Here is a 12,838-nt window from a genome sequence, read left to right on the forward strand (position 1 = left end):
GGACTATTTTTTTTTAAAGAAGAAAACTAGTACACCAGAAGAAACCTACATCCACATATTAACAGCAAGAGGGGTAAATCTCAAGTCAAGATGTGAACGATAGAATGAAACATACAACTACATCTTGTTGGGTGTTTTGAAATGGAGGGACACTTTTATGGAAGAACTAAGTTAAAAGGGTCATGGGGTGGGGGGGAAATGGATCGACAGCTGTGCAGAGCAAGCCCTTTTCAAACGTTACATCCACATGAGTACGCAGATCTCTCCTCTCGGTTCAGCTGCCATGTTATCTGAATGAAGACATGGCGTGTGTATCAGCTTCAGCGTGCGCAAACCAACTACTGGATTTTACAAGATGGCAACTGCACCTATCAGGAGGATAGCTTTGGCCACCAATTACATTAGAGAGGATTACAAGTTAATCCCGCCCCCCACAACTGAAAGTCACTGAGTAGGCAGAATTCCCTAAACAGAGGCAATCAGGGAAGGATAGTCTCCCATTGCTGACAGCTAACAATTAGGGCTTGGGGGAAGTTGAAAAGATAGTTTTATTAATTCGAATTCTCAGAACACAGAAGCAAGAGAGGATGCTGGAATCAGAGAGCTATCATAAGGAGAGTTTGCCAGGATACCAGTTTGACTTAAAAGTGGGAGCTTTTTGAACAGAACCCTCTCCCATTGCATGAGTGGGCGTCGCGTTGAGAAACGGGAGACCTGTGTGCTCGAGACCTGCAGTAACTCCAGTGGGAGTTTTCTCCACCAGTGCCAAGAAAACCATCTTGCCCAATTTTCACATGACAAAAAATAATAATCAAAGATTCTGGCCCAGTTTGTCCCCAACCTTGCATTCCTCCCCGAGCCAGCCTCCCAGAGTTAGGAGACAGACATATCTGCATTTGGAGTGCAAAGGCTGGGGCCCCTAACATCAGAAATGTAGTATAACCACCAATCGCAGAGGAACACAACACTCCGTCCGCCCGCACCCCCGCACGCCACCTTCCCAACTTTTAAACAATCATCAAGTTTGTCAAAGAGACACTGGTGATCTGCTTGAACCTTCAAAGACTGACAGCAGGTATATAGGCCACAGAGAAAGAAATCGAACTTTTGACACAGCAGAAGGATCTCTTTGGTTCATCGAATCTTCGCTCCAGTTGGTTGGGCGGTATCATTCTTGCAACCAGACGACCAGAAAATCATTGCACTAATCATTTGGGTAGGGGGAGGAAGTTGAGTGCAGCTGTGGTAGAAAGCTACCACCTATTTGAACACATCCCGGGCCAATCAAGGGCTTAGCAAACTAGTCTTTCCAAGATTCCAGGCCATACTGACCCCATGGAACCCCGAGCCCCTATGTTGGCCAGCGACAGAGCCTGCAAGCCACACAGCAAGCTGCTGATGGCTCCAGATCCAGCCAAGGTGGCCAGAGCATGCCAAAGTCATTTTTCATCACAGGTGTACCTGGAACAATTTGGTCTCCCCCCCCCCCAAAGCAAGTCCCTTGGCAGGAGATCCCCTTCAAACGACACACTTGTCTTCGAGAGCCAGAGACGAGACAAGGTCTTTTCATGATGACTTCTGAAAACAGATTGCTAATTTTAAAAACTCCCCTGTCCTCCAGTCGGTGTGCTCCTTGCAGGACAAGAGAGGGGACGGTCTCATCAGGTCATGTAGCGGGTGATGGCACGTAGGGCGTAAAGCAGGGCGGCCTGCATGCGGGCTTCCAGAAGAAGCAGGTTGACGTGTACCTAGGAGGAGAAGGAAGGATTTGCCAGAAATGGAAAGGGAAAACACAAGTGCCACACACCAAGAATAAGGGCAACTCTTTACCCCACCAGCAAAGAAATGCCCTGAACTGGATAGCCCAGGCTAGCCCAATCTTGTAAGATCTCAGAAGATAAGCAGGGTCAGCCCTGGTTAATACTTGGATAGGAGATGACCAAAGAAGATTGAGACAAAATCTCAATCCACCTCTGCTCCGTTCTTGCACTGAAAAATCCTACAGGGTCAATGTTAAGTCAGCTATGACTTGATAGCAAAAAAGAAAAAAATTCAGTTCCCTACGCGCAAACAAGGATTATCTGGGCTACTTCAGACAGAGACATTTTTTACTAGATCACAGGGTATGGCTGGAAGGCACATGATACTTCGTTGAATAAACAGGGCTGGATCTAGTCCAAGCCTAGACAGGATTCCTCTTTAAGTCCCCTGTGATGGAAGAAAGGCAGATGAACAGAACAGAATTTTATGATACTATTATCATAAACAAAAATGCAGCAACATAAGGGAGATTGAGGTTACACACAGATGTCCCTCAGCCCCAGGGCTGGGCGTATGCTGTGTTTGTATGGGAGTGCCGAGTTCAACCTCCTGAGACTCTCTGCTTCTTTATTTATTTTAAAGAAAGCCGATTTCTAGCTATTATGGCTGCAAAGGTATATGGGCAATCCTGGAAGTCAGAATGTATCAAAGCAATATTTTCAAGAGGTAAAGGAGAGGTTTCTAAGGCTATTCGCTGTGGGGCATCCCTGCCCCCCCCAGATTAGCAACCCCTTCCTGCAAATGCTACATATGAGGAAGTATACAGTTTTGGGCCACTGGCATAATTTGCACAAGCCAGAGAAATTCAGTCCTTTTCGGTAATAGTATCATTATTCCCCCTCCTCAAGATCTAACAATTTTTACTTGTAGATATTTTTTACACCGGGGGAGCATTAAAAAGTGTAACTCCCTCCACCTGAAGTGGTACGGCCCCACTCGCCCCTCCCCCACTCCAATTCTACCACTTCATTTTGTTGCATGACTGCATCAGGGTTAAACAAGGCACCAAACAATACATATTTAACTCTTGGGTGGGAAGATTTGAACAGGTTTGAACCCTTCTCCCGGGTCCGCAAGTAGAAATTCTTGTCTGTAGGAGGAGAAATGAAGTGAAGATTTCCCCCGCCTTTTTTGTAATCAGATTTGGGGGCTACACTTCTCTCAACAGTGAAAAATTATGGCCAGCTTTCCAATACAACCCAAAAAAGGTTAGCACACACCAGTGGGTGATACATTACCTTCTCGGAGTGCTTGAAATGTCTCCAGAAGTGTGTATACATTCTCTTGGTGGTTTTCTCTGGGTAGCAGGCTACTGTTTTGATGTAAACCTTCAAGCTGCGCTCCAAGAGCTGGTTCACTTCCCTATAATCGTAGTCGTCGTACCTGGGAAAGTGCAGACAACGAGAACTTGTGATGCTATCTTGAAAAGAAAAACTGAGTCTGATCTCTGGTTACCCTAGTCTGGCAGGAGCTGTCCAAGCTCTCTGGCACAGATCTTTCCTTGCTCTTCTGATCCAAGATCACACATATGAACATGTGAAGCTGCCTTATTCTGAGTTGGAGTGCTGATCCATCAAGGCCAGTATTGTCTACTCCGACCTGGCAGCAGCTCTCCAGTGTGTTAGGTAGAGGATCTTTCACATCACCTACTGTTTTAACTAGAGTGGCCAGGGATTGAACCTGGAAACTTCTGCATGCAAAGCAGAGGCTCTTCCACTGAGCCACAGCCCCTCTCCAATCCAACTTGACTTAAGGTGGAGGCTCTCTGCTTGTGCCCTCAGCCATTAAAAACACACGCAGGGTCCCAGGGAGAGGTGTTTCACATCACCTACTACCTGTTTAGTTAACTGGAGATGTCAGGGATTGAACCTGGGACCTTCTGCATGCCAAACAGAGGCTCTACCATGGACACATGGCCCTTCCCTAAAGGGTGTCAACATAGTTCTAACTAGCCTAAAAGTACAACTGGAGTGCATGTAGTACAAGCCATCAATGCTGGAACTGAGCAGATACAAGACTGGTCAGAGATTGGATTGGAGAGCTCACAGACACCCTAGGCATACTGCCTTGAGTACTACCAGGGGCAGAGTAGGCATTAAAGGCCACCCAGAAAAGTCCCAGTTGGGTTGATGGCCTGCCCCCATCCCGGGCCACCCTAACCACAAGCGATGGATGGAAGGCAGCTGATGCCACTGCAAACTGGCAGCCTGACCCCCACGTGGTGAGGGGAAGGAGGTACGAAGAAGAGTTGGTTTTTATATGCTGACTTTCTCTACCACTTAAGGAAGAATCAAACCGGCTGACAATCAACTTCCCCTCCCCACAACAGACACCCTGTGAGGTAGGTGGGGTTGAGAGAGCTCTAAGAGCTGTGACTAGCCCAAGGCCACCCAGCTGGCTTTGTGTGTAGGAGTGGGGAAACAAATCCACTTCACCAGATTAGCGTCCGCCGCTCATGTGGAGGAGTGGGGAATCAAACCTGGTTCTCCAGGTCAGAGTCCACTGCTCCAAACCACCGCTCTTAACCACTACACCACGCTGGCTCTCAAGCCCCAGCGGGCGTGTGGCCAAGCCAAGCCTCACACAGCAAACGAGATGCATGGCCAAGCCACACATGGGGTGGAGCTCTTTTTCCAGGCTGCTTATTTCTCCCAGTCTGCCCATGTACCAGGATGTGATATAAAAAGTAATGAAACGCAATTTAACGGGGGGGGGGGGAGAGAAGAGACTAGAACTGGGATCTTCTGTGACTCTTACATCCAAACTAGGGCCCCTCCTAGGAGATACAGCTACATCTGTCCTGCCAAGAGAACACCGCCTTCCTCCTTCACATGGATGGCCCGGCAGAGCCAGAGATGGAGCAGGTCCACCCACATCCTTCAAGCGTGCCTAACATCCGACTTTGCTAAGAGTTAGGTGACTCAGTCCTTTAGTCACACCCAATTGGGGAAGCTGTGCGCAAGGCCAGCCACGTGGCTTGGGCTCATTCATCCAAATGGATACCAAGGACAGATTGGGGAGGGGCCGTGGCTCAGTGGTAGAGCCTCTGCTTGGCATGCAGAAGGTCCCAGGTTCAATATCCGGCATCTCCAGTTAAAGCAGTGGTTCTCAACCTTTTTCGAGTCGCGACCCCCTTTTACAATTGCCAAGTAACCTGTGACCCTCGTCGCATTTGTATAAATTTGCATAAATTTGCATAAATGACATTTTCAATAGGATAAAGAAAACACATTTGTTTTTTTGGCAGTCCAGAGTATCCATATATATAATTACTTTAAATTTTAAAGTTAAAAACAAACAGTCAAACAGTACTACCACCTGTTGCGCAGCGGCTATGACTGCGTGGCACGGCAACCTTTCCTGGCACGGAGGAAAGAGTGCCTCTGAGCATGCACTGCGTTCCTTGTCCTCCCCTATCTCCCCAAAAACTCTTCCAAGCAGGCCGGGGCTCTCGCGAGGAAACCCCCTCTCTTGTGACTGGGACACTGCTGGTGCACAGAACTGCAGTTATCCCTCAAAGTGGAGCTCCGTTTAATCACCTCACGAGAGCGAAGGGCCAGGAAAAAGCCGAGGGCCGCTTATCCCGCTCGGACTTTTCGTGCCTTTTTCTCCCCTCCGCCAGTCACAGCTCCTTCTGCGCCTCACCGAACCTGCGCGCTCGAGGGCGAAATCCCGAACTGCGCATGCACCTCGACTCTCTCCCCCTTGGCCTTGCCAGAGCGGAACTGATGACTCAGGGCAGAAAAGCGAAGCCACACTATAGACATGTTCACTTGGATTCCAGGCTGAAGCTCCTGCCCCACCCAAGCGCGGCTAAAAGTAAAAACAACGTGGCTGTAACGGCCTCAAGGGGGACCGCCCTCTTCTCCTCCTAGACCTGAACTGGCCGAGCCAGGGGAGCTTCCTCGGCCTCCCACACATCCTGTCACATCATCCGCCCAGAGCAGGTGTGACAGCGCCCAGGGCTGGCCCGCCCGCCTCTCAGCTGGGCAGCGGGGCTACAGCTGGTGTGCGGTGGCACGCCGCCGCGTCTCTGCAGCCCGGCTCCTTCTGGCTATCGGTCGGCCAGTTCCTCACCTCTCTGCTTGGGGTCTTCCCTGCCCTCGCGGACAGATCAGGGTTATAGGGCATCTGGGTTAGTCCTGGACAGCCCGGGATGGGGGCTGTCCCAGGACAGTGGCGGCGACCCCCCAGAAAACACTTCGCGACCCCCTTGGGGGTCCCGACCCCCAGGTTGAGAACCACTGAGTTAAAGGGACTAGGCAGATAGGTGATGTGAAAGACCTCTGCCTGAGACCCTGGAGAGCCGCTGGTGGTCTGAGTAGACAATAATGACTTTGATGGACCCGGGGTCTGATTCAGTATAAGGCAGCTTCATATGTTCATGTGACAGGTCAGGCCACTGGTTCAAAGTGGCAGCGGTCTTCAGTGTTTTCTCATTCTGAAAATTAAATTCTAGGAAACAGGAAGGTAACTTTTTTTTGGCGTGAGAAACACAGCTGAAAGGAACCAGGCATATACCTTCAGGAGGCAGGGAGATTTAGGGCCTGACTCTGCCCTTGTGTCCTCCCGTTGTCTGCCACAGTCCTGCTGACCAGATATGTGCTAAGGGTTTCGTATTCAGAACTTAATTCCCAGGCATGCTAGGAGCCAGATTTGAATCAGGACTGTGGGGAAAAGAGGCTAAATTCCCCTCCTCCACCAACATGCATACACTGTTTTCCCAACCATTTCCCACTGGGGGTTACTATTTGCCTCAATGGGGAACTTTACTGATGGGCTATACATAAGTTCTCCCAATGTGAACACATGAAGCTGCCTCATACTGAATCAGACCATCGGTCCATCAAAGTCAGTATTGTCTGCTCAGACTGGCAGGGGCTCTCCAGGGTCTCAGGCAGAGGTCTTTCCCATCACTGACTTGCCTAGTCCCTTTAACTGGAGATGCCGGGGATTTAACCTGGGACCTTCTGCATGCCAAGCAGATGCTCTACCACTAAGCCACAGCCCCTCCCCACGGCAATTTCAGACTGGGAAAATGGCATGGGGAAGGCAGGTGGAAGGTTCTGAACCTGAATCAGGCCCAAACACACTCCTGAGAATTAAGATCCTAGCATGGAACTTTCCAGGCACACCTGGTCAACAGGACCATGGCAGACACAAGGACAATATAGCCTATTGTTAGGCCTTCAGAGAAGGGACTCAGTAGCACTCAGCTGGAGGCCATCAATCTTCCAATGCAGCAGGTCTCCAAGTGAGTTTGTGTTGATGGGACACAACAGGCTAAATGGGAGGGGGGAGGGAGAATGTGACCTACCGAATGCCAAAGACACAGTGAACATAATTCCAGATGGCCCTCCGGAGCATAGAAGTGTCCACACCACTGTGCATAGCTATTGTGTTATACGTCAGGTTGTAGACCACCTGGAATTTCTCATCTAGCAGCTGCCCCACATCAGGATACAAGCGATTGATGAGAGAGTAGCCATGGTCTTCCCAGGTGTAGTCCTGAAAAGAAAGAGAGAGAGAAGTTGGCACATAGGTTCCAAAGAGATACACAGCCCCAAACCAATACTGTGCTTAATTTAATTTATACTCCATGTTTCTGTCCAGCAGGTACCCAAAGCAGCTGGCAACATCATTCTGCATGCCTCCATTTTATTCTAAGCACCCTGCGCGGTAGGTTAGGCTGAGTGTATGTTACTGGCCCACGGTCACCCAGTGAGCTGGGATGTGAACCTGATCCAAGTCTGACACACTAACTACTATGACACCTCTCTGTAGGACACCCACGGTTTTGAAAAACGTCTCCCCAAAGACTGCACTTGGCCTAGAGCTATCCTGTAAACCAGGGGTCCCCAATCTTTTCCAGCCTGTGGGCACATTTGGAATTCTGACACAGCGTGGTGAGCGCAGCAACAAAATGGCTGCCACAGGAGGAGGAGCCAGTCATAAAATGATCGCCACAGCTTAATTTCAGTAATACAGTGCAGATCCTTGTGTGATGGTGGCAGCTGCTGCCAAAGCAACATTTAAAAAAATCTGTACAGCCAATCAAATCTCCAATAATCAATCAGAAGCCTTGCTGGGCAAAAGCCATACCAGGTCCCATCCACTTTCTAAAAACACTTGGTGGGCACCAGAAAAGGTGTTGGCAGGCATCATGGCACCCAAGGGCACCATGTTGGGGATCCATGCTTTAAACAGTACTGTAGGGTGCTCCACTGTTGACAGTAGCTTTGAATCCAGTCCTTCCTCAAGGAACTTAACGCTCTCCCTCCCAGTCAGCCCCCACTTGAGAGGAGAGCTACCAAGATAATTTGTTGGGGTTTTTCCAGCTAATAGAATTGGAGCCACCAAACTGATAATGTCCTATATTTGCAAAACGTAGCTCTGCAGCATTAAATTCCAGCCTAGCCACCCATCTGTAGTACACAGGCAATCTAAAGACCAACCAATGACCTGCAAATCATAAAAATCAAATATAGAGCATGTTAGAATCTGTACTGAATGGAAGAATTTAGCATCTTTGGGAAAAGGTTGGTGGTGGTTGTTGTTGTTTTGTAATGATGATGAATGTCAGTACCAGGCCCCTTCTGAAAAAACTGGGTCTCAAATGTAGACAGATTAAGTACCTGGGCTCGGAACGTCGGTGGCGTTTGCTCTCCTCTCCTAGTGAAATCCTTGTATCCAAACTCTGGATCCTCCACAAAGCTCAGGACATTGGGAGGCAGGGAGTGTTCAGCGATATCTACTGGTGGAAGGATACCAAGAAGGTAACAAGAGGACGTGGAGAGTGTCACCAAGTGTCATTACCCCAATGGTTCCCCTTATGGATAAACCTCGAAAGTGTTCATAGAATCGGAAGGGACCACCAGGGTCATCTAATCCAACCCCCTGCACAATGCAGGTCACAACTACCTCCCCCGCACACCCCCAGTGACCCCTACTCCATGCCTAGAAGATGGCCAAGATGCCCTCCCTCTCATCATCTGCCTAAGATCATAGAATCAGCATTGCTGACACATGGCCATCTAGCCTCTGCTTAAAAACTTCCAGGGAAGGAGAGCTTACCACCTCCTGAGGAAACCCAAAATTTTGTACTGTCAATCAAATTTAATATGAGATTAAGCCCTTCGCAGGCAGAAAAGTAACCTATTTGGTAACCTTCAGGAATGCAAAGAGCGTCCAGTTACTACCATACTTAGTAGGGAGAGTCTCTTCCTAGTCTGATAATCTGATTCCACTGGCAAAAGCTACCTGAACAGTGTTTCCACCATCCCACCTGAGTCTGCAAGAAACCCTGCAGAAGACTCTCAGCCATCTTTGCCCTAATCCTTACCCAATAACTCTGCTGCCTTACCTGAGGTAGTAACAAGCAAGCTCTCGGTCTTCTCCATCTCAAAGCGTGTTTCCATCTCCTCCTGAGTGACCTCCTCTTCTTCCAATTGGCACTCCTGAAGCAGTTTCATCCTCTCCATCAATACCTCCACCTCCTCCATAGCATCTGTGCCCTAAGAAAGACAGAAACAAACATTGAAGTATGTGGGTAGGAGACACAACCAGCCATCTAGCTCCAAGATGGGACACCGACACACAGAGCTGCCTTACACAAAGCCGGATCCTTGGTCTACCAAGAGCAGCATTGTCTACTGTGGACTAGCAGTGGCTCATTGGTAGAAGAAGTCTTTCAATCTGATCCTTCTAACTGGAGATGTCGGGGATTGAACCTGGGACCTTCTGCATGAAAAACAGATGCTCTTATCCACTGAGCCACATCCTCCCCAGGTTCTCTGGAGCCTCCTTGAGTGCTGCATTGCTGCTTTGTGCCTACACTAGGTCATGGAGACTTTCCCGTTTCCCTTCTCCTCCTTAAAATTTGTTATGGCAGTTGGGTCTCATGCATTTTCCTCCTGTGCTTCCCTCCAAGGAGTTCAGGGTGGTGTACATGATTCTCCCCTCTCCTATTTTAGCCTCTGCAAGGTAGGTTAGGGTGGAAGAGTGATGGGCCAATGAGTTTTAAGGCCAACTTGAGATTTGAAGCCAGGTAATTCCCCCCCCACACACACACACAGAGTTCTAATTCACCTTTGCTTTCCCCCTCAATACAAAGGACAGGCAAAGTCCTGCCATACTGTGCTGTAATGAATTTCTTCAGTTGCCTTGGCATTAAAACATTAAGCTTGGCAGCATACAGGGGGTTCAGCCAAAAGCTGCAACCCTTCCTCCCTATTTGAAAGCCAAAATTGACCAAAAAGAAAAAAAAATACAAGTTTAGAAAGACAGCTCACACACTGCTGGGAATTTACCAGGGACAATTTGCAGAAGTGCCACATTTTGTGCCAAAGAAAGCTATGGCTATCAGTCACATACAAAGAGGAGAGAAGGGCTGGTGGCTCAGTAGTAGAGCATATGCTCGGCATGCAGAAGGTCCCCGGCATCTCCAGTTAAAGGGACTAGGTAAGTAGGTAATGGGAAAGACCTCTGCCTGAGACCCTGGGGAGCCGCTACCGGTCTGAGTAGACAATACTGACTTTGATGGACCAAGGGTCTGCTTCAGTATAAGGCAGCTTCATGTGTTCAAGGGCAGAGGCCTTTCCAAGACTGGATTCCCCACCATCACCACCACCCCATCTTCCGCCAACTTCAAACGGTCTAAAATAGGTTGGACCTTGCAGATCCGTTCTGCTACCAGAGATGTTTCCCCTCTGGTAGAAGAAGTCTTCCTCAACAGATTTACAGAATCCACCCCATCATGTTCTGTTGCTGAAAGCTGGAAGTACACGCCACTGATTCTCGACTCCACTTACGCTGGAAGTGCTCACGCCATCCTCTGAAGCTGGACTGCTATCACAGCTGCGTGGTGAAGGGGGCTGGAACGCGTGACCCCCATCCTGGTCGATTTCCAGATTGATGCCACAGCCAAACACGAAAGAAGCCAGGGAGTGATAATGCGTCAGGAGCACCAGTGCTTGGATAAGTTCCGCGAGGGACCAGCTGTTATCGCCCGTCTTTAGGAGTGCCTGCAAAAAGAGACCATTCGCTTGAGAATCAGAGAATCAGACCCTTGGTGCATCAAAGTCGGTATTGTCTACTCAGATGGGCAGCAGCTCTCAGGTATCAACTGATCCTTCTAGCTGGGGATGCTGGGGATTGACTCCGGGACCTTCTGAATGCCAAGCAGATGCTCCACCACTGAGCCACACAGTCCCTCCACCAGTCCCAAAAGAGAATTCAGCAGTCTATGCTATTCCACCACTGAACAGCCTAGCCCAATGCCAAAATGCCACCAAGGGGTGGTTTGTATGAAGTTGAATGATTGGTCCCTCCTGTGCTACCCAGTCTCTTAGCTCTGCTACTCAAGATCCCTTAATTTCCAGAACTGCCAGGGGCTGAACTGGGAACCTTAATCACACAGTGGGCATGCTCTCCTACCGAGCTACACCTGCAAGCCCAAGAATGGCTCAGGTATCAGCCCAAGAACCATAACCAAACAAAAAGACTCCTGGTTAGGATGATGTTTTATGCCATCGATGCTGCTTCTTGCAAGATTACATTTTATGCTTTTGATGCCCTCTTGGTTGCTTGTTTCACATAACTGGCCTGTGTTACTTTACACTGTGATTATGTGTTTCACTGGAGACCAGCCCTCAACGAACTTTGAGAAGCCCTGACCTGGATAGCCCAGGCTAGCCTTATCTTATCAGATCTCAGAAGCTAAGCAGGGCTGGCAGGTATGTGGATGAGAGGCCTCCAAGGAATATCAGGGTCGTGACGCAGAGGCAGATAAGGGCAAACCACCTCTGAACATCTCTCGCCTTGAAAACCCCACCAGGGCTCTCCATAAGTCAGTTGTGACTTGATGGCAAAAAAAAATTTTAGAAAAATATTTTAAAGACTTGTCACTGCAAACTGCTTCACACACACCTTCTCTGCCCTTACATGAACTCTGCAAGCAAGAACAGTATTATCAGCAGCATGTCCTGGAACATGCCCTCATGCCACTCATGGACTTGCACATGCGCAGAAACATCGCTGTGTGTGTTCCTGACACTCACGCAGATGGAGGCAACCGCTACCTCATCACAGGCAATGTGGACAGGCTTTGCATCACCACTATCTGGGAATCAGAGATGTAACTTGAAACGAACTGAACGCTGTCAATAGCACTGCCATGGAAAGGAAGAGACCGTGGCTCCTTGCCAGCCTCCCCTGAGTGGGTGGCCATGTCCATGTTCTCCAGACAGGTTCAGCAGCTGGGTTTGCTCACATTTAGGAGCCAACGGATCGCTTTGCTAGCGGCTGACCAGTACTCATTTCCTCTCCCAGTCAGCCTACTTAATGCATTAATTTTTTTAAAAAATATATTTTTTTTATAAAAGGAGGGGTACAGAAGGAAAAGGTTGGAAAAATAAGGATATTCACAATACAGTTAAAGGGACTGAGATGCGAAAACAAATCAAACAGATTGCACTGCATTGCCTTGCTTTTCAGCCAAGGTATCATTAATCGCAAGAACACAGACTTTCTGAAGTGCCTTTCCTGCCATTTCTAGCACTCACCTTGATATGATCCTTGGTGATCAGCCAGGGTCGGTGGGCCAGGATCTTGTTGATCTCGTTGAGGTTCCGCAGTTTCTGTGGGGCGTACTGCAAACCTCGCAACCACTGTGGGTCTCCACCCACTTGGAGGAACTCTCCCATGTGGAAGCCAACCAGGTAGGAGCACTGGTGTCTAGCAGCAGCCTAAATGGAATGCAACCAGTAAGAGGCACTATTAACTTATGGAACTCCTTGCCACAGGATGCAGCGACAGGGAAAGACTTTGGTCTCGAGATATGAAGTTTGTTCTTGCTCAATCTTTGAGAGAAAATATTTATAAAATGATATATAGGTGGTACTTAACACCTAAAAAGATGGCGACGATCTACAGTACAATGTTCCCAAAATGTTGGAAGTGTAATACGGAAATAGGCTCATTTCATCATATGTGGTGGACTTGTGATAAAGCAAAAGAC

At 48.7% G+C, this 12,838-nt stretch overlaps 1 protein-coding gene across 2 annotated transcripts in view; it reads right to left on the reverse strand.

The window, feature by feature from the left end:
- Nucleotides 1-1,611: 1,611 nt before the first annotated feature.
- SESN2 (sestrin 2) overlaps nucleotides 1,612-12,838 on the reverse strand; it is a 37,424-nt gene continuing 26,197 nt past the window's right edge. The window contains exons 4-10 of one of the 2 annotated variants that reach the window (XM_056846214.1): nucleotides 12,384-12,566; nucleotides 10,632-10,844; nucleotides 9,185-9,335; nucleotides 8,457-8,572; nucleotides 7,139-7,329; nucleotides 3,060-3,204; nucleotides 1,612-1,748 (exon numbers count right to left, since the gene is read on the reverse strand). In XM_056846214.1, the coding sequence (XP_056702192.1) occupies nucleotides 1,662-1,748; nucleotides 3,060-3,204; nucleotides 7,139-7,329; nucleotides 8,457-8,572; nucleotides 9,185-9,335; nucleotides 10,632-10,844; nucleotides 12,384-12,566 (1,086 nt within the window). In that variant the 3' untranslated portion in view covers nucleotides 1,612-1,661. Of the gene's footprint in view, nucleotides 1,749-3,059; nucleotides 3,205-7,138; nucleotides 7,330-8,456; nucleotides 8,576-9,184; nucleotides 9,336-10,631; nucleotides 10,845-12,383; nucleotides 12,567-12,838 lie in introns of both variants that reach the window. The other variant, XM_056846213.1, reaches the window with a different exon arrangement.

This window comes from Euleptes europaea, chromosome 3 (assembly GCF_029931775.1).
Source record: "Euleptes europaea isolate rEulEur1 chromosome 3, rEulEur1.hap1, whole genome shotgun sequence".
In the NCBI taxonomy this organism is placed as follows: Eukaryota; Metazoa; Chordata; class Lepidosauria; order Squamata; family Sphaerodactylidae; genus Euleptes; species Euleptes europaea.